We start from the raw sequence: 22,741 nt of genomic DNA on the forward strand, positions 1-22,741 counted from the left end.
TTACAAAAATAATGTGATAGATGCACTGTCAGGAAACTATTTGTTTCATCCTGAGATTGAAGATCTCAGGCAAGCCAGCTGTCACTGGCTGTTCTTCTTCATGAAGATAAATATCATTTCAGACTCGAGCTGCTGTGATTTACTTTGGCTGTTTATAATGGTCTGTCACCCTGTTTTTTTTCTCCTACTGCTTCATCCAAGACACCCCTCCAATCTGATGTTAGACAGACTGAGTGGAAAGATCCTGCATATCGACTTTGGGGACTGTTTTGAGGTAAGTCTTTGAATTTCGCTCTCTTTTGGGCTTCACTTTACCTCCAGGCAAGGTGAAAATAATAGACACGCTATCTCAGAGGCATGTCTTGGGGATTAGGTGACCACTGAAACAAGCAAAGAAGTGCTACCATCGCTTTTCCATAAAATTTCTTGGAGCAATTTAAGCTGCTGATAGGCAGTCTGTGTTACTTGACACTAGCAGCTGGGCACATGCTTGAGCTTTCCTTCTGTTATCAAGTTAATTATCTGGCTTCTCCCAAAACTTTGTGGAAACTGAGGAACCTAAAGCTGGGACTTTATTTCCTATTTGGAGCACAGCCTTCAAGATTGTAACAAAAACCCCTCAATACTTATTAACTCTTAAATAATGAGTTAGGTGAGGAATAAGTTAGCTATTAATTTACTAATTCTTCATCATCATGTGTTTAGGTTGCAATGACAAGAGAAAAGTTCCCGGAGAAGATTCCATTCAGGTTAACGAGGATGCTGACAAACGCTATGGAGGTAAGCATCCCCTCTTTAATATGAAGGGGATTGTTCCTAGGCAAAATGGCACCCATTTCTCAGTTTTTCCTGTATTTTCTATTGTGGCTAAGTCTCTCTACTCCTGTAAGAACCAGAGGTGTTAATATTTCAGCTACGTTTTCTTTAAATTATTTCCTGTGATTTTTACAATAGATTACAGTAGAAAGCAACTTCTTAAGTAATGCAGAAAAAATCCTGAAATCCCTCCAATTTCTTAGGCCTTCCTTAGTTTCCTCATTTCATAAGAGCTGTTTGCATCAACCAGGTACGTCCAATGGCACGGTACTTCACAAAGATATCTTAGTGGCAGAAGAGAGGTTCTTAGTTTGTAATGAACGTCTGTCTCATTCTCTTAATGCCCAAAGCATAGTGAATTCCAATTCAGAGCGGAAGCCACTTCCTGCGCCCTGAATGTTGGGTTTGGAGTCGCACGGTGAATGAAGCAGCACGGTTGATTCATTTCTTTCTCTTCTGAAGGTGACGGGCCTCGATGGCAATTACAGAATCACCTGTCACACAGTGATGGAAGTCCTGCGCGAACATAAGGACAGTGTCATGGCTGTGCTTGAAGCCTTTGTGTATGATCCATTATTGAATTGGCGGCTGATGGACAGTAAGTGATTCTGATAAAACGGTGACAGCAAGAGAATAATCAGTCTGATTTCATACAAGAAATCTGGAAGCCTGAAATCCAATGCCTGTTTGAAGACAATCTGATGAAATTGTTGGTTTGCATGTGCTCTTTCTGTGTGCACGCAGTTTTAAGGACTGTAATTTGAAATTACCACAGTGGTTAAAACTCTTTTGCCCTTAAACACAGACACCAAAGAAAGCTACAAGCAAAATTGTTTGGGTTATTTTTGTATTAGCTGTCATCTAAAAGCAACTAAAAGCTGTTTTCAGGTGACATAAAATATGGAGAAAGGCTGTCAAATCTGTATTGTTTGAGGACAAATTTGCTATGAAATGCTGAAACTCCAATTCATACTTTTCACCTCCTTGTTTTCTTGCAGCAAATACAAAGGGCAATAAGCGCTCGCGAACAAGAACGGACTCCTACTCAGCTAGTCAGTCCGTAGGTGAGTAGAAAAGCTGGTGTATGTCGTGAATGTTTGGAGCAGGTTTTTTTTTAGTAGTGCACAAGATTGAGTAAATATTTTCAGTCCTCTTCTCAAAGGTAGACAGATAAACAGCTTATTATCAATAGCTTTAGGACTGCAAGTGGTGAGTTCAGTACTTTGGCTCAAAAAGCAGATGCTCCTTTACAGTTACATTAACACGCTTCTGGAGCACATAGGAGCTGATGTAATCCAAGATATAATTGATATGTGATAATTATTTACTTAGCTACCAAATATTAGTGGGCAAAACCTTGTAAGTAGTCATCGGACTGAACCGAGAGCTTTGCATTGAATCCTAGCAGTTGTTTGCTTTTGGACTGCAGAATAGGGACAGTGATTTGTATGGAGACCTCTACAAATAAATATATCTATTTGATTGTAATTTTAGTTTAATTGTATGTCGTTTCAAAATATCTTTCAATTACACTTTTATACAAAATGTTCCTAAAAGCTGGATCAGGCCTTTCAGTATGTTAGCAGGGGAAAAATAACGCTCCTGTGACATGCTTCTGTCAGTGACAGAGGTGTGTGGAACACTTGGTCACAGTCAAATTTGTTTTTCAAATGAGCTGATTAACAGTTTTGTTAATGTTTCCAGAAGAATATTATTTCACCCGTTTTTCAGCTTCACATTTATGCTTTTATGTTTTCATGGTTTTTTTTCCAATAGAAATGTTGGACAGTGTGGAATTGGGTGAGACAGCCCATAAGAAAACTGGGACCACAGTGCCTGAATCCATCCATTCCTTCAGTAAGTGTCATTGTTGTTTCTATACTGATGTGGGAATTGTTCTCAGATCAGAAAATTGCATCATGATCCAGATACAGTTACATGAGATGGGACAGATACAGTTCTCGTCAGCATCAATGAAGAATATAATTACCTGGGTTCTCAACTCATAAAAAAAAAAAAAACCCAAAAAAAAGGTGACAGAAAATGTACCGCTATCTGGGTTTGTTTGCTCTTGAGATGGTATTTGTGGTATTTGGGAAGGCTGGATGTAAGAGCAGTACAAATGCTTTTATTGTTCAGATGAAGTCCTAATTCTCTTTTCTACTTCTGCTTTTTAGTAGGAGATGGTCTAGTGAAGCCAGAAGCTCTAAATAAAAAGGCAATTCAGATCATCAACAGGGTTCGAGATAAGCTCACTGGTGAGCGTGTTTTTATATTTATAGAAGATAAATATCAAATCTGATGAGATGGATCAGCACTATCTTTAGTGTTTGTATTTTGTCTTAATCCTTGAAGTTAATACACTCTGCTTAAGTGGATGAACCATTTTCCTGTTTTTGTCTTAACACCTAAGTACTGGTGCCTGCATTTAGATACAAAGGACCCTGATTTGAAAAGTACACTAGTGTTTGTAACTAAACAGACTTCATATTTTGTATGTCTTAGCTTGTTAGTGGAAGTTGAATTTCTGCCCTCCTGGATTTATAGCTAGAGCATAAAGTTGCGAGATGTTATGCTCCTGAAGTTTGTAAGAAACTACACAGGCACACACCCCCACCTGCCAAATAATGTACTTGAAGGGATTAGGACCAGGACTCCAGCTACTGGAAAGTTATCCAATTGTTTATCCATTATTTAGAGAAGATAACAGAAAGAAACCATAATAATTGGGAAAATAGAGTTCTGGGCTCTGTATGCCTTTACAGGTTCTCCATGTTTGGAAAATTTTGCAATTTATATACTGTAAGGAAAGGGTAGTTCAAAGTCCTGTCTGTCCTTAACTTGCCACCCAGAAGCAAGTTATGTTATATGATTTGTGACTTGCATTTATGGGGTTTTTTCACCCTTTAATTTCAAAGGTCGAGACTTCTCTCACGATGAAACTCTTGACGTACCCACACAAGTAGAATTGCTCATTAAGCAAGCTACGTCTCATGAGAATCTGTGCCAGTGCTACATTGGATGGTGAGTTTGTCATTCAGCTAAGCCTTTGCAAAATTCTTGTCTGAATAATCTGAGCAGAGACCAGCTAAGGAAATGTCACTCGGGTAGGTAGGGATATGTAAGAGCCTTACCATGTGTGGCATCTGCTCCGGTAAATTTTGCAAGCCTGTGGCAGCGATCCCAGGGACAGCCCTCTGTAAAAGAGCTGTTGTTGTAAGTAGGGACAGAGATTTTAGAACATTTAAATTGCAATCAGCTTGAACGCTTTAAGCATTTGAAGTATGGCATGTGGTGGTCACTGATTTCAGGTACAGTGAAGAGCCACATGTTCTAAAGTAAACAAAGATGATTACTGTCACTTTCGAGAGTTAGCTAATGTTGGACTGTAGTTAAGGAAATGGATCTTTTTAGCATTTTTAAATATTAGTTATCTGGAAAGAAGCATGGGGATCACTGACAGCTTTTCCTATATGAAAATGGTGCCTAGTTAGTATGGAATCTCAGTCTTTCTCAGTGTTGCCTTTGTGAAACTATATGCAAGTCAGTGTTACTACAATATCTCTGTTTTCTTTAGGTGTCCTTTCTGGTAACAGAAGATTCCAAAGTATCCACAGCCTTTTATTCTGGAGGCTTTTGCGCTCCAAACTTGCTCTTCTACAAACACAAACTGAACGTTGGACTGAAATACAGCCTTTGTCAAATATTTTGAAATGTAAATGAAAAGAGTTATTGTATATTAAAAGTTGGTTTAAGCCAATGTATAGCTGCTGTTGGAAAAATACAAGCTGTCTGAAACACAACACTTGATTTGGGTTTCCAGGACAGCGAAGACTGATTGTACCACAGATGTCTATGGTTCCACTTGGTCTTTGGGGAACTGGTGATCCATTGAAAATAACTATATACGGGTTTTGACTTACTTTGCAATGTAACTAAGTCATTTGCAGATTAATTATTGCCCTGGTCAGTCCTGTGGTGTGGCTGCAGTGAGCTCAGTGCGCTTGTGCAGGAGGCTTCATTTGGGTTTGGGCGTGAGCTGTACAACTGGAAAGAAAGAAAAGCAGAACTTTACCTTTTGTTTCATCCTGTTACCTTGTTTTGAAACTCGATTCTTGCCCCAGAATTGGAAACTGTACATGCTCTTGTTACACTAGTGCAGGAGTCGTGCTTCAGGCTAGATCGGGATATTGGTGCAGATCTGAGAATTGAAGTTCTTGAGCTGAGCAGAGTCGGGGGCCTCTATGCGGATTGATCGGTGGCAAACTGGATGCAGGGTACCAATGAAATACCACTTGGGAGCTTCCCGCGGTGTCTGGATTAAAAAGCAGTGTTGGGGAATAACTAGGGGAAGTTAGTACTTGGCATAGGAGGCAGACGGGGGGAAGAACTGGTCATAACTTGAAACAGAAAATAATGGTTATTAAACATGAGGCGAAGATAAAATTATGATTTATGAATTAAACGTATTAAAAACGATGCACAAAATACAACAGAGTAGCCACGTTTAGATGCCATGTTGTATTTGAATATTTTTGTGCCAATAAATTACACCAAAATGTAAACATTTTGACTGTTCTTGTTTATTCCTAAGTATACCTCTTAGGAAGAGACAGGGAAGCAGATTAAGATGTTATTTTTTTAAGTGTCCTGTTGCCATGGATTTGACTTGTCTTTTTCTGCTATAGTTCCCTTTTGATAGCACCTGGAGGTGAAATTACCAGGACTGAACGATGTCTGTCACTTGTAGAACAGAAACTTGACCATTCAACCCCTAAATTCTAGTTTCCAGCAGATGCGATGTCACCCGTGTGGTAAGAACATCAGCTTTCTTGGTCCTCGGGGTGACGGCGGCAGCTGGAGGGACAGCGTGGGGTGCGTGGCTTCCCCAGCCCTTCTGTGGGTGCTGTGCCCCAAAAATGGGGAACGGGGAGACGGCAGCCAGGGGCTTTGGGTGGCAATGTCCCTGTCCCCTTCCCAGGGCCTGCTCCGTGGGAAGAGGGGGTGCTGGCGGGGGCAGAGGGCCGGGGTCTCCCCCCCTGCAGCCCAGAGGGGTGTCCCTCCGCCCCCCCACCTCGGGGACCCCCCCACCTCGGGGACCCCCCCACCTCGGGGACCGCCCCCTTTCTTCCCACCCGGCGGCTCTTCCTCCACGCCGCCTGGGGGCGCTAGAGAGCAGCCCTGGCGTCCCCTCCCCGTGCGCGTGCGTGCCCGCCGCCCTTCCCCGCCCCTCCACCGTCGCCTTCTCGCGAGAGCGTCCCAGCGTCGCGTGTCTGCGGGGGCAAGATGGCGGCCGCCGCCGGCGGGGGGAGCGGCAGCGCGGCAGCGGAGAGCCCCGCCGGGCAGGAGGGGCGAGGCGAGGCGGCAGCACCCCCGGCGGAGGCGGAGAGGGGCAGCGCGGCGGCGGTGCTGCCTGGCTTCGGCGACGCCGACGCCTTCGTCAAGGTGCGGGACGGCGGGGCCGGGGGGAAGCGGGGCGGGCGCCGCGCACTACCGCTCCCGGCGTGCCGTGCGCTGCTCGGGGCATGGCGGGAGCTGTAGTTCTTGTCTGTGGGGGCTGCCGGGGGACCCCCGCTGATGTGGCCGCCACCCGTGAGGAGCTCCCCGCCCTGTGAGCGGTCGCGGGGGTGCTGGGGAGCAGAGCGGCGCCTCGGGGCCTGTCGGCGCCCCGGGCTCGGGCCTGCTGCCCAGAGCAGAGTCGTGTGAGGGCCGCCTCCCCGTGAGGGAGGGATGTTGCGGCCTCCCCCATGTGAAATGCGGAGGAGTCGGGACCCCCGTGAGGGCCGTTGCTGTGGCGATGGGCATTGCCCGTTGGGTTCCAGATCTCAGCACCAGCTGCACTGTGTTTGGCCTGTGCACGCCGCTGCTGCTTCCAAGAGAGGGGATGCCTGCCAGTTCTCAAGCAGGAAGCGTTGCAGGGGGCTTTTTATATTAAAAAAATAAAATAATAATCTGTGTTCCTGTTGATTTAACAAGCTTTCTTTCAGACCTTAAATACTAGACTGAGTTTTAAGTCTCGTTATTAAACTTTCATCGTTTTAAAGGTCTCCGAATAGACAGTGTGAACTAAATGACTGTAAACTTACTCGTGTTAAAACGCTCCATGATATTGTATGTTAGAAACACATGGTTCAAACCAGCTAGGCAAAATGCACTTCTAGCACGTAGTATCCTGGGTAAATGGAGGAATAAAATACTGAAAAAAGTGCTAATAACATGGCATTCTTGCACAGTATGCTCTTGGCACAGTGGTAGCTGCAACAAAGGCATCTAATGGGCTTCCTCAGCCTGGCGATGAGTATGACTTCTACCGAAGCTTCCCTGGCTTCCGCGCGTACTGTGAAACACAGGGTGACCATCTCCTTCACTGGTAAGGATGCATTTGCTTCTCTGGGCCATTGCTAATAGCTTCCAATCCAAAACAGAAGGTAGCACCCTTCTTTAGAGACTCCAAACTTCCTGTAGATAAAAAGATGTTTTATTTCACATACCTAATTTTAGATACTTTTCTAGCACTTGACAGTTTAAGTAACAAATTTAAAGAGGGCCTTTCATAATGATTTGGATAAAGGGCTGTACAGAGAGCAGAGGCTGATATAAAACGTGTTAGGCGATCTATTTAAGAAGTCACATTGTTCGTAAGAAATTAATTCTAACAATACTGTGTAGATGTCTATTCACTGCTCATATGATATTATCAACAGGTACTGTATTTGATTTATTTTCAAACTTTGAATATGGAGAAAGTTGAAGAGAATTGGACAGTTTAGCATTCAGCATGTCTGCTTTTAAATTGCTAATAGCTGTACTGTTCTTTTACAAGCATGAGCAAAGTGATGCAATACCATGGCTGCCGTAGCTATGTGAAAGATCGCAGCAAAGTGACAGAGTTGGAAGATAAATTTGATATGCTGGTTGACTCCAATGACATCATTCTTGAAAGAGTGGTAAGCAAATTATTTCTGGATGTTTTCTTGTAGATTGTTCAGTTTTCACAAGTTTTCTTTTCCTTGCAGATATTTGAATGGTGGTGCTTTTACAGTTATATTTAGTGGTTCCTCAGTCTGATGGTGTTCCTTTTTATTTTAAAAATATTTTCATGTGCTAGACTCTTGGTCACAGTAACAAAGGCAGATGAGTTATGCCCCAAAGGGAAGGAAGGTAATATGTGACTTGTGAGGAAACTAAATACAGTTTGGCACAAGAACCTCACAACCTGAGAACAGATCTGTAAATTCATAGAGTAGGAACCTCTTCCTACCGCTGATGGTCAACATACTACTACTCTCCCCACATTTGTCTGTCTCGTGTTGCGCAGAATTTGGGGGAAATGGCTATGGAGATATCCACCTGTGTGACTTTGTTTATTCAGTCTGACTAGAGTGGCTGAGCATGGTAATTTAACAGATGTTTGATTTTCACCTTGCTTTTCTGGAATTTAGGGTATTTTACTGGATGAAGCAGCGGGAGTGAAAAAAAACCAGCAACCGGTCCTCCCTGCTGGGTTACAGCCCCCACAGACGATCATTTCCAGCTGGAACCGCAAGGTGAGGCCTCTGCACTCTGTTTGATGTGTTATCTTAGCTTTTTTGCCAGCATCGGCACTACTGATTTGCCAGTGGAGTCGAGTGGTTAAATGTTCCATCACACTTTTTTACATGTCCTAACTCCCTCCCTCTTTTTTCCTTTTCCTGTTTAGTCAAACTTGATTTTGGATTCTGTGTGCTTTGTATGGCCATTTCAGTTTCATGTATATAACAGTCTGTCCTTCGCTTATTCATATGAATTCAGGATCCTGATTCAGCGAACTTTCATTCTTGGGTTCTGGACTCACTGCAAAAGAGTGACTCACTTTTGAGTTTGGGGTGTAACTTTATTCCTCTGAATATTGGGTCAGGCTGAGTAAAAGAAGCTCTGAACATCTGTTAAGTCCTGTGAGTTTTACTTGTGGTTTACCTTTTTTAAACAGGTGGGAGAATCTCACAAAAGAACTCAATCTGAAACCTTCCGACTGCTTCATGCTAAGAATATCTCTCGACCACAGCTTAAGTTTCGGGAAAAGATTGACAATTCCAACACTCCCTTTGTACCTAAACTTTTTATCAAACCCAATGCTTTGAAACCTTTGCCTGAAGGTAAGGGGTTTATTTTTTGTTGGGGTAACCTCTTGAGAGTATTTGACACAGATGTGCTCTCACAGTCTAGAGGAGAAATCATTGACTGCAAGTAACAGCAGGAGATGTTGACCATTTGGGTGCAGTGAGCTCTGTGATGCTGTTGTTTACATACGTGCAATGTGAGCGTAGGTCAGCATACAGCATCTTCTTGTTGGTATACAGTAAATAATCTGTTCCAAACAGATACTCTGCTGCTTCTCTTTAGTCATGCACGTTCAATGGTGGTAGAGTCACTCTGGCTCCAGAAGTGGTCTTGACTAGTCTAGTTCGCTTTATAGATACTTTTTTCTAATTATTTAGGAGTGCCAGGCGTATGGTTAGACCTACCTTTGCTTTGGGTGCTTTGTCAAAGCCGCCAGCGTAACATCCTATCTCGGCAACATGTTGTTCTGATGATGATGATTCATCCTTAGTCTGCACTGATGCGGTTGTACTTTTAGTAACTGGGAATGATTGACATATTTTTTTTTTCTGAAGATTTTTTCAATCTCCTTCCAAGCTTTTGAGCAGAACCACCTTTCATCTTGTTTAACAGCAGCCTGGTAAAACCTAGTAACTGAGTTGTCATTGCAGCCAGAAATCTTGCTGACAGCAAAAGCTGCAGGTCTAAATTGTTAAGATTTTTGATACTTTACAATTTTAATAGGATCTTGTGGTGGGTGGAGGGAATAGAGTAGTAGGCTGGGAACGTGTTATGTGTGGGACCCAGTCCAGTTGTTCCATATTGGTTGTTCAGCCCTCACAAAAAGTGGACGGGAACGAAAGGAGCGGCCTGAAGACTTGGATGTACCAGCTGCTTTGGCAGACTTCATACACCAGCAGAGGACACAGCAAACTGAGCAAGACATGTAAGAAATTAAACTGACAGCAAGATTCTTGGAGTACCGTTGGTGAACATGCACTTGTATGGTCCCATCGTGCTGATGCTATTCATGTGTAACAGCTCTGCATGTGTTTGTGTCCGCACACTATGTTGTGTGTGATTTGCTTTAGACATCTGCAGTTATTTTAAACCTAAGCTTAATAAGAGACAAAATTTCTACTCGATAGGGAAACTGCCATAGTTCTCAAAATCTCTGTGTTCTGGCTGCATAAAGATGACTGAAATTTAGTCTGCGCCTGTCTTCCTAATTTCCACAGGTTTGCTCACCCTTACCAGTATGAACTGGAGCATTTTTCTCCACCAGATGGAGTCCTCAAGAAACCAGAACCCCAGGTTGGTGTCCACGTTAATTTACAGCCAGCTATACTTGACGAATTTCAGAATTGAGGGTGGAGGTCAGGGGTGGGAATTGACTGAGAACATACCATACCTAATAATTTGCTCTGCCAGATGTACAGGCCCATCAAGGAAACACCCTGTCATTTTATCACCACACTGGATGAGCTGGTAGATCTAAATGAAAAGCTTATGAACTGTAAAGAATTTGCACTGGACTTAGAGGTAATGAAATAGCCTTTTCTGTTTAAAAGTTACAGTGAACTGTTAGTACCTAGGATACCATTGTGTTCTTCTAGTCTGTTTTGTGGTGTTCTCTTTCTCCTGCTTTTTGTACTTTCTGACATGAAAGGACAGTTCATGACCCTGACCTGTCAGATATTATCTAGAAGGTTGAATTAAACTGTGTCAATATTGTAAGTTTTCCAATGGTGGTACTGACTGCACACTTCATACTGAATTTATTTTCTTTCAATTCATATGATGTATTTTTATGTTACGTTAGTGACTGCAAAGAGAAAACTTTGCTCATCCAATTGTCTTTTTCTTTAAGAAGTCCTCAGTTACTTTTTCTTCCTTCATTTGGAGTGCTGTTTGTTTTGTAGTATTACTTCTGTAATGGATCCTAGCTTACATCTCTCTTCCATGTTTTTCAGCACCATTCCTACAGGAGCTTCCTGGGCTTGACGTGTCTGATGCAGATTTCCACCCGAACAGAAGACTTCATTATTGATACACTGGAATTGCGCAGCGACATGAACATTCTCAACGAGACCTTCACAGACCCTGCAATTGTGAAGGTCAGCTCCCATATTCACCAGTTGACCACAAGAATACTTTTTTTTCTTTTTTTTCCCCTTAGTTTAAGCTTCATTATATTTAAAAGCATGCTGTGTGCTCTGTCTTGGTCACTTGGCTCTGCTTTCATTGTAATTTGTTCATGTGCCTGTTTCCTTGATGTAAGTGGGAAGTTACTTGCCAAGTCCATCACTTAGTAGTTCTGCACTTAACGGTGAAGGACAGAGAGAAAAGAAATACAGTCCTAGACACATGAATGTGAAACTACAGCACTGCCAGCCTGGAGTAGAAATGTTCTTCATACAATTCACAAATTTTTTTTGATTTTCAAGGTCCTTCATGGTGCCGATTCAGATGTGGAATGGCTGCAAAAAGACTTTGGTCTGTACTTGGTGAACATGTTTGATACTCACCAAGCTGCTCGTCTCCTCAATCTTGGCAGGCATTCTTTGGACCACTTGCTAAAGCTGTATTGCAATGTAGATGCTGACAAGCAGTACCAGCTGGCTGACTGGAGGATACGGTAAAAACTGACCCCTTAAATGGGCTGGAGCTGCAAGGTAGCACTTATCCTTGTTTGTATTGTTAGAGCAGGAGCACGTTTCTAGTTGCAAGCCCCATAGTTGTAAGTTAGTCTTAAAGTGAACAAGCACAACATTTAGCTGGCTGTGCTTTAAGTTCTTTTATGAGTGTTACATTTTCCCGTGTTTCTTTAGAAAATGAGTTCTTTTGGAAAGACCAGGGAAAATTAATAATGAAAAGCTCCTGGAAAAGCTCACTTCATAGGAACGGTGCTGAACCACTGCAGTATTATGAAGAAAGTTAGTATTTGCTCCTCTAGACCCCCCACAAAAGCATTCAGTCATCCGCACTAGGAAGAGCAGGATGCTGTTGGAGCAATAAGCTTGGCTATGCAGATGGACCCTGCATGCCACAGAGATCCCCGGTCTACTTTATGTAGGCTCTGCAGAGAGGGAAGAGTTATGACAATTACCATAGCAAGCAGTTCTGCCATCTGACTATAGTGCTGTAGCTACACAGCAATCCTGCTCTCCAGCATATGAACAAGATGCCATCTCAGTTGGAGAGTGGACAGCTTGTTACTGCTGTTGACCAACAAATCCTTCAGTAAGAAAACAGAAGAATTTCCGTATTAGTTCTTAGTGTGTTTTACGTGCAGTTTGCCCTAATATGCCTTGCAAGAGCAAAGTGACGGCTTGTCAGGGCAACTGAAATGTACTAGCGTCATTTTGTCTCTTTTTCTAGCCCTTTGCCAGAAGAAATGATTCGGTATGCCCGTGATGACACTCATTACTTGCTCTACATCTATGATAAAGTGAGGGAGGCGCTGTGGGAGAAAGGGAATGAGCAGCCCACTCAGCTGCAGGTTGTGTGGCAACGCAGCAAGGACATCTGCCTCAAGGTAAAGCTTCACCTGTTGGATTACCTGGATCAGAGTATGGGCTTAGTAGGACAGAAAATCCTTTGCCTATTCTATATCTGTTGCGCAGACATAGGGTTTTTCCTCTGTGTGTATCTGAAAACAGCTGTGTAAACTGTGACCCAGTTGCGTGCAGTCACTTGTTTCACTGCCTAAAATCCTTGGATTCAGATGCCCTCTTGCTGTTTTTTGAATGCTGGCACTCATTGGCCTCCTGATGCTTTCAGGTGTGTCTTTCCTAAGAGAGGTGTTACATTTCCAGTTCTACTGGACATTCCTAGAAGTTCAAAGCCTATGAGATGATTATATTGTGCCCGTGGAAAATGCCGTCTATGAAAGTAGGCCTTGTCTAATCTAGTAAATCTTGAAGACATTTGATGTCTAAAGCTGCTCCTGGAGTTGGTGAGGGTGGATTTCCCCTAAAAATGGATGAGATGTATGTTTTTCAGGGATAGGATCCTACCAACACTTTAGGGTAAAAGCTTCAAAACATAATTTACTGGTCTCCTTTGTGTGTCTGGGAGATTCTGTCTGTCTCGGTGAAGCAAGGCAAACTAGAAAGCACAAATCTGATACTGACCATGAGTGTTTCATTTTTTCCTGTCCAGAAATACATCAAACCCCTCTTTTCAGATGAATCCTACCTTGAGCTCTACAGGAGGCAGAAAAAACATCTCAACACGCAGCAGCTGGCAGCATTTAGGTTGCTGTTTGCATGGAGAGACAAGATGGCGCGTCAAGAGGATGAGAGTACAGGGTAGGAAGTCTTTGTTATAGACGCTGACCTAATACTTCGATGAGTCTCTTGGATTGTGTCCCTCCCCTCACCCCCCTGCAAGGTGGAACCACTTTCTTACCTATAGAAATTAGTGTACTACCTCAGGTGGCTTCTTACACGGAAGTCCTGGTATGTTAGCACTAAATTCTTACAGGTATCTATATCAGCCCTAATTAATTTCTTTTTAACCGATTTAATCTTTTCAGACCTGTAATTGGGGCAGACTTGTGCACTCTGAAGGTATTTTTAAGAGTTTTTAATATTGTGTTACATTCACACCACCTCTTTGTGTTGTAGATACGTGCTACCAAATCATATGCTATTGAAGATAGCAGAGGAGCTTCCCAAGTAAGTTTTTTTCACCCTTGAGGAGTCTCATTTGATTTTAATATCTAGCAAGTCATTTCCTAGCGTGTAATTACTTCTGCAGTCAGTCCCTTTCTTCCAGCACTCAATACTGCTATAGTTGTTCAGTTTGGAAAAGAAATAAATAGCAACACTCCTTCAGAAGGCTACAAACTTCTGAGAACGTATCTCTCTCTGACTTTATTCCACTAATAAAGCACATTCCTTTGTATTGCTCTATGTCACACATTCCCCCTGAGATTCCCACAGTATTATAGGGCAAGAGAGGGATAAGTTCCTCCATAACGTTTATTTGAGGGGGTTTTTTTCAGTTCCTAAAAGAATTGGGCAGGGAGCAAGGGGCAGATCCCTTAAAACACCCTATTGATGCAACATTTTCCTCAAACACTTGACACTCATCATCTAACATCCATACTTGAGAATAGTAAAAGTGCATCTTTAAACACAAATCCACTGCTGGGCTCAAATTCCGTAGATGAATTCCAAACAAGGAACGAAATGAAGATGGGGACAGACAGACCACAGAAAAGATAAGTGAGAGGAGAGCTGAGTTAATGGTTCCTCCTTATCTGCACAAACCTGGTACAGAATTTTTCATCACAGAGAATAAACTCTGACAGATTAATCTGACTTGTCTTATTCATTCACAGTCAGGACTGTGGCTATATCTGGTTGTGCGTCCTTTGAATGCAAATGCCTAACATATCGGCCGTAAATATAGCACACTGAATTTTTCTCATCTCTCTTTAGAGAACCCCAGGGCATCATTGCTTGCTGTAATCCAATCCCACCACTAGTTCGCCAGCAGATTAATGAATTGCATCTTCTCATTCAGCAGGCCCGGGAGATGCCTCTTCTCAAGGTAGGAGTAGCTCGTACCACACAAGAGACTCATCACTTGCTTTCCTTAAGCCAGGGATTGCAGCTAAATGGTGACCTGTGATGATATGTATGCTGAAGTTTGCTTTTTGAACACTGTGAATGTGGTGTTCTGTAGTAGAGCTCAAAGATACATTGCAACTGTTGTCTGCCGTGCACTGGCTTACAGGCAGTGTGGTTTCCTGGAGAAGTAGAGCAGTAAAATGAACAGGGCGCAGTTGTCTGTCATACATTGCACATCAGGTTTGCCTGTGTGAGGAGCAGCTGGACCTTGTGGAATTTGTTGGCCATGTAAATGGATTCATAAATATTTTCAGCTAATGGTGAAGCAAAAAAAGCCTAGATGTAAGAGGTTCATTAGTTAAATGTAATAAATGTGTTGAAAAGATTGATAAGGAGGCAGACCTAGAAGAACAGGGCAGGTGCATTTAACTGACTTATCTTTCTCTCCCATTCTAGTCAGAGATTGCTGTGGCAGTCAAGAAGAGAGCACCTCTATCCAACCCTGAGGTATGGTGTACATATTTGTTACTTAACATCTTAAGCCTTAAACTTAGAAATAAATCTAGCAAAATTCTGTGCTCTAGCAAATCGTTTATCCTCTCACATTTTATACGTCTCTCCGCTTTAGCTTAATGTTAATTTTCTGTGCTAGACTCGTAATATTACCAGTTGTAAATTGGTATTTTACAAAGCAGCATAATAGCAGCACTTAAGGCTTCATCAGCAAACACTCTGGCTGCTGGTCCAGTTTCACGTGTGTTAGTCTATATTGACTGATCTGTAAGAGAAGTTTCAGGTGAGTTTCTAAGGCTGACTCGTTTGCTCTCTTCGTATGTATGAAGTAAAGCAGCTCCGTTAGCCAGTGGGTGTTTGCACAGATATCCTTTTGATGCCAGTTGCAATGTGCTCTGGCAGGTGAGCTATATTAAGAACATTCAGTCTCTGAATTTCACACTTCTATTTGAATTTTCATTAATGTGTCTCTGCAACATGTTAAAACGTATACAGATTCATAGAGTAGTGTATTAATGGGGTTTGTAATTTGAATCTCTCTGCAGAAGCTGGAGAATACCTTCTTTGGACCACATGACAGTTCCCGGATTCCTATGGATTTTCAGAACAACTCTGTCTTGGGTAATTTGGACTTAACCTAAAAACTGTGCTAATAATGACATGATTATTAGTGGCTTTGGGATGTGGAAATAAGCAGCCCTGAAGATTTTTTTTGTTTAAATCTCATTACACGAAAGGGAGTAAAATATACAGGTATCTAATAAAAATTTTTTCTTTTCATGCAGAGCCTGCACCAGTTTTGGAACATGGCTGTCTCTTTTCAGACAGTGAGAGGACAATGAATATTCAGGATGTTCAGCCAGAGTCATCATGTCTTGTTGCTACTGCCACTGTCAGCATATTCAGTGTAAGCAACATGTTTGCGATAGTGTCAATATTTAAGTATTAGAAAACATACTCAATGATCTGATAAAACTGTGTGAGAGTGTCGCAAGAAATAGTAAGGTGCGACATGCATGGAAATGATACTGGCTTCCTGTCAAGCATATGGCATAACCAAGAGAACTGGATTAGGAGGCCGGCAAGTTAATTACATCTCTCTGGAGGGTTACTGCCATCAGTGGAGTTTCATGTAGAGAGAGAAATAACACGCATGAAAAGGCAGTAGCCAACCCAAAAGTTATTAATGTTAATATTTCTTCCTTTTTTTTTTTTTTTAAGGAATGTGATGAAGATGAAGGAAATGAGAAGACTTTAACCACTGCACAGCAGAAAGCTCAGCGTATAATGGAGTCCTTTGAAAATCCGTTTAGAATGGTAAAAGTTCCCGATACATATTTGTAGTGGGACTCAGAAACTACCTTGTGCAGAGGATGCTCTGAGCTCGTTTTCCAGGCGATTCCGAAAGAGCTTGATACAGCATCAGCTGCTGCTCTTTTACTGGAATCGAGAGATTGTCCTTCTTGCAAAGCACGCACGTGTGGACTTGTTTTCAAAACAGATTGAAATGCCTCTTAGATATATGTCTTTCTGCATAGTAAACAGACTTCTCACTGTTCTTTTTTTTTAATCAAGTTTGAGGTTTTTTTAATTTGCATCACATTTTCATCTCTACTTTATGGCTAGAGTAAGGGAGCTGATTTTACTCTTCTAATCAGAAGAACAATAGCATACTTTGTAGTAGATTTGGAGTGACAAATTACTAGGAAATAACTTTTTCTGGTGTGTGGTTGTGGGTTGCGTTTTTGGGGGTTTTTTATTTAGGTTTTTCTTTAACATTTCTCTTGGCCGTAACTATGGTAACTTTTAATTTTCCAAAAGATGATCTATCTGTGCAATGTTTCTTAAATATAAACTTTTTGATTTGGAACATTTTAAGTAGCATTTTAGTAGTGAGCTAAATGCCATGTATTGTGTTTAAAGCAAAACATTTTTTTCCTCTCCACAGTACCTGCCTTCAGAACAGAACCCTGCCTATGTCTCTCAATCTGCGAAGTTTGACCCGTCATCAAAAATTTATGAAGTAAGTTTTGTGCTAAAATTTCCTGCCAAGTGGCACAAAAGAAACAAATAAGTAGATTATTTAGAAAAAGAATAGAAGTTTTGAGAAACTTGACATGTTTCTGAATCTGTAGTTCACTGTTTCTGTAGCATTCATATCCTTTGAAGAACCAAGGGATTGGAGACATTACGCTCTATATTCCATGTCTGTCAAAGCTGCAAACTACTACTGATGTCTGTATCTGCCTTTGTTCTCGTGGCTTGTTTGTAGCTCAGAACTTTTAAAGCACACGGTTTTACTTTACCTGGTGCTGCAGATCTTAATCTCTTTTACAATCCAATTTGATCTTTTGTACTCTTAATGAAGAACAGCGTGTGGTAGCAAGTTTATAAACTCGCTTTTGCCGTAAAACTTCAAAGAAAGTGATCCCAGGTAATTTTTTTTTCATTGCAGATCAGCAATCGATGGAAGTTGATGAGTCAGACACAACCACAGAAGGAGTCCAAGGATGAAACAAAAAAGAAAGCAGCCCAGCAGTCAGGTACAGCCATTCTTCCCTTCCTCAATGTCTTGGCTAACGTGCTTTTCCCAATGCACATAGACTGTTTGACAAAGATTGTACTCTATTTGAGACTTGCTACAAGCTCCTGGGTAACTTACTCCTCCTTTTTAAGGTAATGCTTGTTTGTTTCCATAGCTGCTCGTGACCAAGCACAGAAGGTGTACAAAGAGGCAACAGAAAATATTGTGTCTGTTCGTCAGCAAGCTATGGTATGTCATTGAATTCTCTACTTCCAGCCTTTGCCCCTTTTGAGCTTCATAACACAGTTCAGAGTGAAACCCTGAGCCCTATAAGTCTGGAGTACCTGAATGACGGTCTTCCGGTAGCAGTTCTGCGATTCTGCCCTGTGTGCAGCAGCAGGCCGCTAGCAGCCATGCTGTGCAAGTCTTCACATCCCTCCATATCTTCAGCAGGGAATGTTTTCTGCACATCTCTGCTCCTCACTTGCCCAGGTTCCCCCAAACCCACCTGTGGGGCCACAGCAGATCTCAGCCTCTCGTATCCTGTGCAATGACAACTTGGCTTTTCCTCTGAAAAGTCCCTGCTGTGAGACAAAATAAAAAAGCTATTTAGGCCCAAAGAAGAACACAGTGTTTTCTCCCCACGCTATTATTGCAACAGGCAATAGCTGTCACTGAGGCCCAGGTTCATTGGGCGGTTCATCTGCATGCTGACGTTCGTGCCTACACAGAGATGTTTCATTCTCCTTTCCTGAACTTGTCCTTGTTTCTGTTCTGTGGGTTGCTTTCACAGCAGGAACAAGCTAATAAGAAAAGGGAGAGGGTCATGAGTGAAACAGGAACAGAGTTGCCAAAACAAGAGAAGAAACGGCCAAAAGCCTCCCAGCAACCAGAGGAGCTGGAAGCACCGAAGCAGTTTACCCCCTTTGATTACAGCAAGTCCAACTTCAAAGTGTTTGCGGGTAAGATCTGGATCTCTTGCGAGAGTGCTGCAGGGTGTGGAAAATGTTGCCAGCTGAGCCCCAAAAAGGCTGTGTGTGAATGTAGGTGCCAAGGCAGTGCAAACTGTTACAATGCACTTACCTAGCAGTGGGGAAATACTAAAAGAAATTAACTTGGAGAGTGTACAGTCTGGCATCCCTTCTCTGATTTGGAAACAAAAACCGTCAGCCAAGGGGACTGTGGATTCAAATTTTGCTTCTTTTCTCTGTAGAGAAAATCATCTGTTTAATTGGATCCCAGCAACTAGAAGGCAAAGGAGATTTGACTCCTTTGTGACAAAAAAAAAAATCTATTAAAAAGCATCTCCTGCTCTTAAGAGACTGTTCTGGTTTTTAGCATGTGGGAGACTGCAGTGAAGCCTCCTTATCATCAGAGAAAAACCATGGAATGTGCTGTTCATTATGGAAAATTTTAGTGACAGCTTCTCTCTTCTCTCCCTTAGGAAGCAGCAAATCGAAGCAGTCGCCACAATTCGATCCTACCAAGCAAGCTTATGCAGGCAAGGTACGGGCATGTCATGAAGGAACAGAAATGTTGGTGATAGCACGTACCCAGCTGGGGACTCGCTGGGGAAGGAAGATGACTTTTTCTGGATCTGCAGAATGTTCCCTAACAGCACTTGGTACTGAGAGTGACGCTTGCAATCACGAGCTCACACTTTGTATTTTAGCCTCTTCCCATTCAGGAGGAGCTTTCTGGGGGCCCCTCAGACTCTCTTGTTGTTTCCCACCTCTTCATACACTGTTCACACCTACGCCCCCATATATCACAGGCATGACACTTAGGCCACAGCACAACACCACGAATTCCCAATACCATATTCAAGGTGCTCTCAAAAACCTTGGTCAGTCCAGTGATTTCAGGCCATGGCAGCTCTGTGTGTTGCCCACATTCTCCACCAGGCAGTCATTAGGAAAACAGTCTCAGCTCAGAGAATTTGTATTTTATTTATTGCTAATTGAGCGATTGAAGAGAAGCAAGCAAGCATAAACAATCAAACATATACTTAGGGAAACCTGTGACCAGCACAGGGCAGTTCCTGTGTCATTGTGTCCCCCCTGCAGACCTGGGTTACCTAAACCCCCGCCGTACACCCTGCATAGTGCCCATGTGTGGAGTGTTTGAGTGCTGATGTGTGATGTCAGCATGAAGTAATAGGGTGTCCGTGCGTCAACTCACTGGGTGCTCGAGCATGAATTTTAAGTTCTGAAGGTCATTTCTTGCATTTCAGCCTCTTTGCTGTGCATGCTGCCTTCCTGCAGATTTAACTGGAGGGCAAAGGGTACCAGCGAGCATTTGGATATTCATTAAAATTTGTATTTTAGAAGCTGAACAAGTTTATGCCTGATAGTGTAGGAAACCATTTCCTGTGCAGTCCTTTTGCTGTGTCAGTTAAAACTTTTTTCGGGAGGAAAAAAAGAAACCGACGGGTGAATTTGGGACAACATGTACAGATCTTTCTGTCTAGAGGGGTAAGATTTGTCATCAGTGGAGTATCGTGCCTAATGTCACAGTTAGACCAGTAGGACAGCACCTGTTCAGCTGCATTCTGTGTACAGACATATAAAGTCCTAAGACATAAAGCTCACAGTGTAAATGAGCAGCATTCCTTGAAGTTGGAGGGACCTGACAGCACATGAATCTCATGGAATATACTGTATTTGGCAAGTACCTCACTGTGGTGGTGGTGGTGTTTTTGGTTTTTTTTTTTTCTTCTGTGCAGAAATTTGCTGGAGCTAACAAACTTCAACAGTCTGGAAACAGAAGCATGTCCTACCTGGCGGGGAAAGCGGAGAGGTGTGTTGTCAGCCTGCTCTCATCGCTCTGGTGGAGTGTTTTCGCGCCTGTGCCCCGGAGCTATGGGCAAAGCATAACTATTGTCCTCAATTGCTGTGGGAGCTTAAGCGCATGTTTAATGGGAAGAGGTTGCATCACAGTTTGACGTCAGTTTAAAAGAAAAAAAGAGAGGGGGAAAGAAAGCTTAGTCAGGATTAATGCAATCAAAGACAAGTCTGGCTGGGAGGTTTGAAATGTTGAGGTAAAAGTTTGTGTTAATAAATGTGGGAGTCGCTTTCTTGGCCACAAAGATAGGTAGAGGTGGGGAGAACCTTTGCCTAGCTTGGGAGGAAGATAAATAACAGCACTGCCAAATATGAACATTCTTGTTCTGAATAGGTACTTAACGCGTAGTTTACAAGGCTTGATCCTTGTGTATTATTTAGCCATAAAGAGCAACACTACGTAAGGGCAGCGTTGGAGGGAGAAGGGTTCTGCTGCATCACGACCTTTTCTCAATAGAATCGTTGGAACCTATCGTAGGTTTTCAATCTTGAGCAAATTTAGAGCAAGAGTTAAAGTCTTTCTGTAACTGTCTTTTGCAGGGGTTCCAGGCACCACTGGCCGAAGAGATAGTCCTTGTTACAGGACCTGTGGGAGTTGCTGCTGAAGAAAACAATAGTCAGAAGTATTGTCACCATGGGAAGGCAAATACCGGTCATTGAGCAGTTTTTGTACAGAAATGTTTTTAAACCCATTAAAATCCTTTTTTTTCCCAAAAGGAAAACCATCTTAATTGATTTCACTTTTATTATATTCACATTGGGGTTTTTTCTAATTATACTCACAGTGTTGCTTTGTTTCTAATTTTGAAAGTTTATCTTGTGTCCTCAAACACAGTTAGGCTAAACTTGTCACTTCTTGGAGCTGTTTGAAGTCTGGGACCAGCATGTCAGTGGAGTTTGAGAGGAACCTCTTGGCATCTCTAAAGCCAGCGCAAAAATAAGAGAGATTCAGTAGATGTGACTCAGACCCCAGCAGTCCAGAGGAGGAAATAAGGCCAGACTGTATTTTATGTTAGACCTTGCTTACAAATCGAACTGCACAGCTCATCTCTTACAAGACAAGGTAATAGGAAAAATTAGTGTGTTGCACTAGCAGTGTTTGTGTATTTTTAAGCAAAGGTTTTAAGGAGGGAAAAAAAAGAGTTGGGGTACTTTTTGGATCAGAGACCAGTGTCTCCACAAAGTCATAGAGTGAAAGCAATAGCATTAGGTAGAAGGTAAAAACACAGAGTGCAATATTGGGTTGGGGAAAGCCAGTGAGGTTCTGTGCTGCAACTGAACATCAGTACAGCTGTGCTAACATCTCCTGGTTTTAAATACCCGCAGTGAGTTATCTTAAAGTCTTTGTAAAAAGAGTATCAGGCCATAACTCGATGGATGGATGGCAGAGCTTATTCTAAATGCTGGCACCTGAAGGCTGTAGCGCTGCCGTGAGAGAGGTGAGCAGCATTCCCCTTTCACCGTGGGGAGTACCGAAGGGTAGGGCTGATGGGACTTTGCTTGAAGCCACGTTAAAACCAGTGGCAGAGCTCCTTCCTGGATTACTGGTCGCTGAGCTGACCAATGGATCTTGCTCCTCTTCCCAATGGCCTTGTCTCTACTCTGTGATTTCCTTTTCTGATGATTTTCCATTTCATGCTGGCAATGACAGAATTTACCTCTCTGACTGTTAGGCTGGGTGCGAGGACTGAGTGGGTACTGGTGAAAACTTCCCTAACCCGAAGCTTTCTTTTGTAAAGACTGTGACCAGGTTTGGGATTTTGCTTGCTTGTTTGTTTTCAGTCTCTTCACCTATTTCTGGGAAGTAGGGAGGGGAAGGGAACAGAAGAGCGTTTTTCCTCCTTAGGTATGTTGCTATGAGCATGCCGGCCGAGCAGCATTGTAGTGGTAGAACAGAGTCCCTTTCTGCTCATAAAATCTGCCGGCGTGGCTGAATATTGGAGAATGTTTTTGGAAGGAGGCAGTTAAACAGCAATTGTCTGTGAGTGCGTTCGCAGGGGCTGCCTGTGCCTGTCCCCTTAGCGTCACACTAAGGATACTTCTGCAACTTGAGGGATAACTAACTCTTACCAAAAGCCCCGTTGGCTGTGGAGACATTAAAATTTCTGTAGTTTCATTAAGACCTCTACTTAAAATTCCACGCCAAGTGACATTTAAAGGATGATCGCAATTTTAGTCTGTTTCCGCTTTCCCTTACAAGTTGCAGCTTCCTGCCACGGGCTTTAACAACGCCTTTAATGGAAGCGACCAGCGCATCCCTGCTTCGTTCACCTGGGTACACCTGCGGCCGGGACGGAGCCGCGGCACCGGAATCCCGCGATTTGAGACCGTTTTGCCGTCGGGCAGCGGCTGTTCTGGGTCCGCACCGCCCGCTGGGGCGCTCC

General features: G+C 42.9%; 2 protein-coding genes across 4 annotated transcripts in view; both read left to right on the forward strand.

Annotated features, from left to right (window-relative positions):
• The window catches only part of MTOR (mechanistic target of rapamycin kinase), a 66,635-nt gene extending 61,254 nt beyond the window's left edge, over positions 1 to 5,381 (forward strand). For all 3 annotated transcript variants that reach the window (XM_054222264.1, XM_054222263.1, XM_054222265.1), the window contains 8 exons: positions 202 to 274; positions 706 to 780; positions 1,279 to 1,414; positions 1,815 to 1,880; positions 2,593 to 2,673; positions 2,994 to 3,074; positions 3,735 to 3,840; positions 4,394 to 5,381. In XM_054222264.1, coding sequence (XP_054078239.1) covers positions 202 to 274; positions 706 to 780; positions 1,279 to 1,414; positions 1,815 to 1,880; positions 2,593 to 2,673; positions 2,994 to 3,074; positions 3,735 to 3,840; positions 4,394 to 4,409 — 634 coding nt within the window. In that variant the 3' untranslated portion in view covers positions 4,410 to 5,381. The remainder of the gene's footprint in view (positions 1 to 201; positions 275 to 705; positions 781 to 1,278; positions 1,415 to 1,814; positions 1,881 to 2,592; positions 2,674 to 2,993; positions 3,075 to 3,734; positions 3,841 to 4,393) is intronic.
• A 690-nt stretch (positions 5,382 to 6,071) lies between these two features.
• On the forward strand, positions 6,072 to 21,079 carry EXOSC10 (exosome component 10). The gene is made up of 25 exons (XM_054222495.1): positions 6,072 to 6,261; positions 7,050 to 7,186; positions 7,640 to 7,763; positions 8,259 to 8,363; positions 8,786 to 8,951; positions 9,730 to 9,841; positions 10,134 to 10,209; positions 10,327 to 10,437; positions 10,869 to 11,012; positions 11,343 to 11,533; positions 12,277 to 12,433; positions 13,060 to 13,208; positions 13,527 to 13,577; positions 14,346 to 14,457; positions 14,934 to 14,984; positions 15,536 to 15,611; positions 15,776 to 15,897; positions 16,212 to 16,307; positions 16,939 to 17,013; positions 17,446 to 17,533; positions 17,690 to 17,763; positions 18,308 to 18,476; positions 18,959 to 19,020; positions 20,240 to 20,313; positions 20,898 to 21,079. Exons 1-25 carry the CDS (start codon positions 6,103 to 6,105, stop codon positions 20,926 to 20,928), a joined length of 2,712 nt encoding a protein of 903 aa, XP_054078470.1. The 5' UTR covers positions 6,072 to 6,102; the 3' UTR covers positions 20,929 to 21,079.
• Positions 21,080 to 22,741: the final 1,662 nt, after the last annotated feature.

This window comes from Rissa tridactyla, chromosome 16 (assembly GCF_028500815.1).
Source record: "Rissa tridactyla isolate bRisTri1 chromosome 16, bRisTri1.patW.cur.20221130, whole genome shotgun sequence".
In the NCBI taxonomy this organism is placed as follows: Eukaryota; Metazoa; Chordata; class Aves; order Charadriiformes; family Laridae; genus Rissa; species Rissa tridactyla.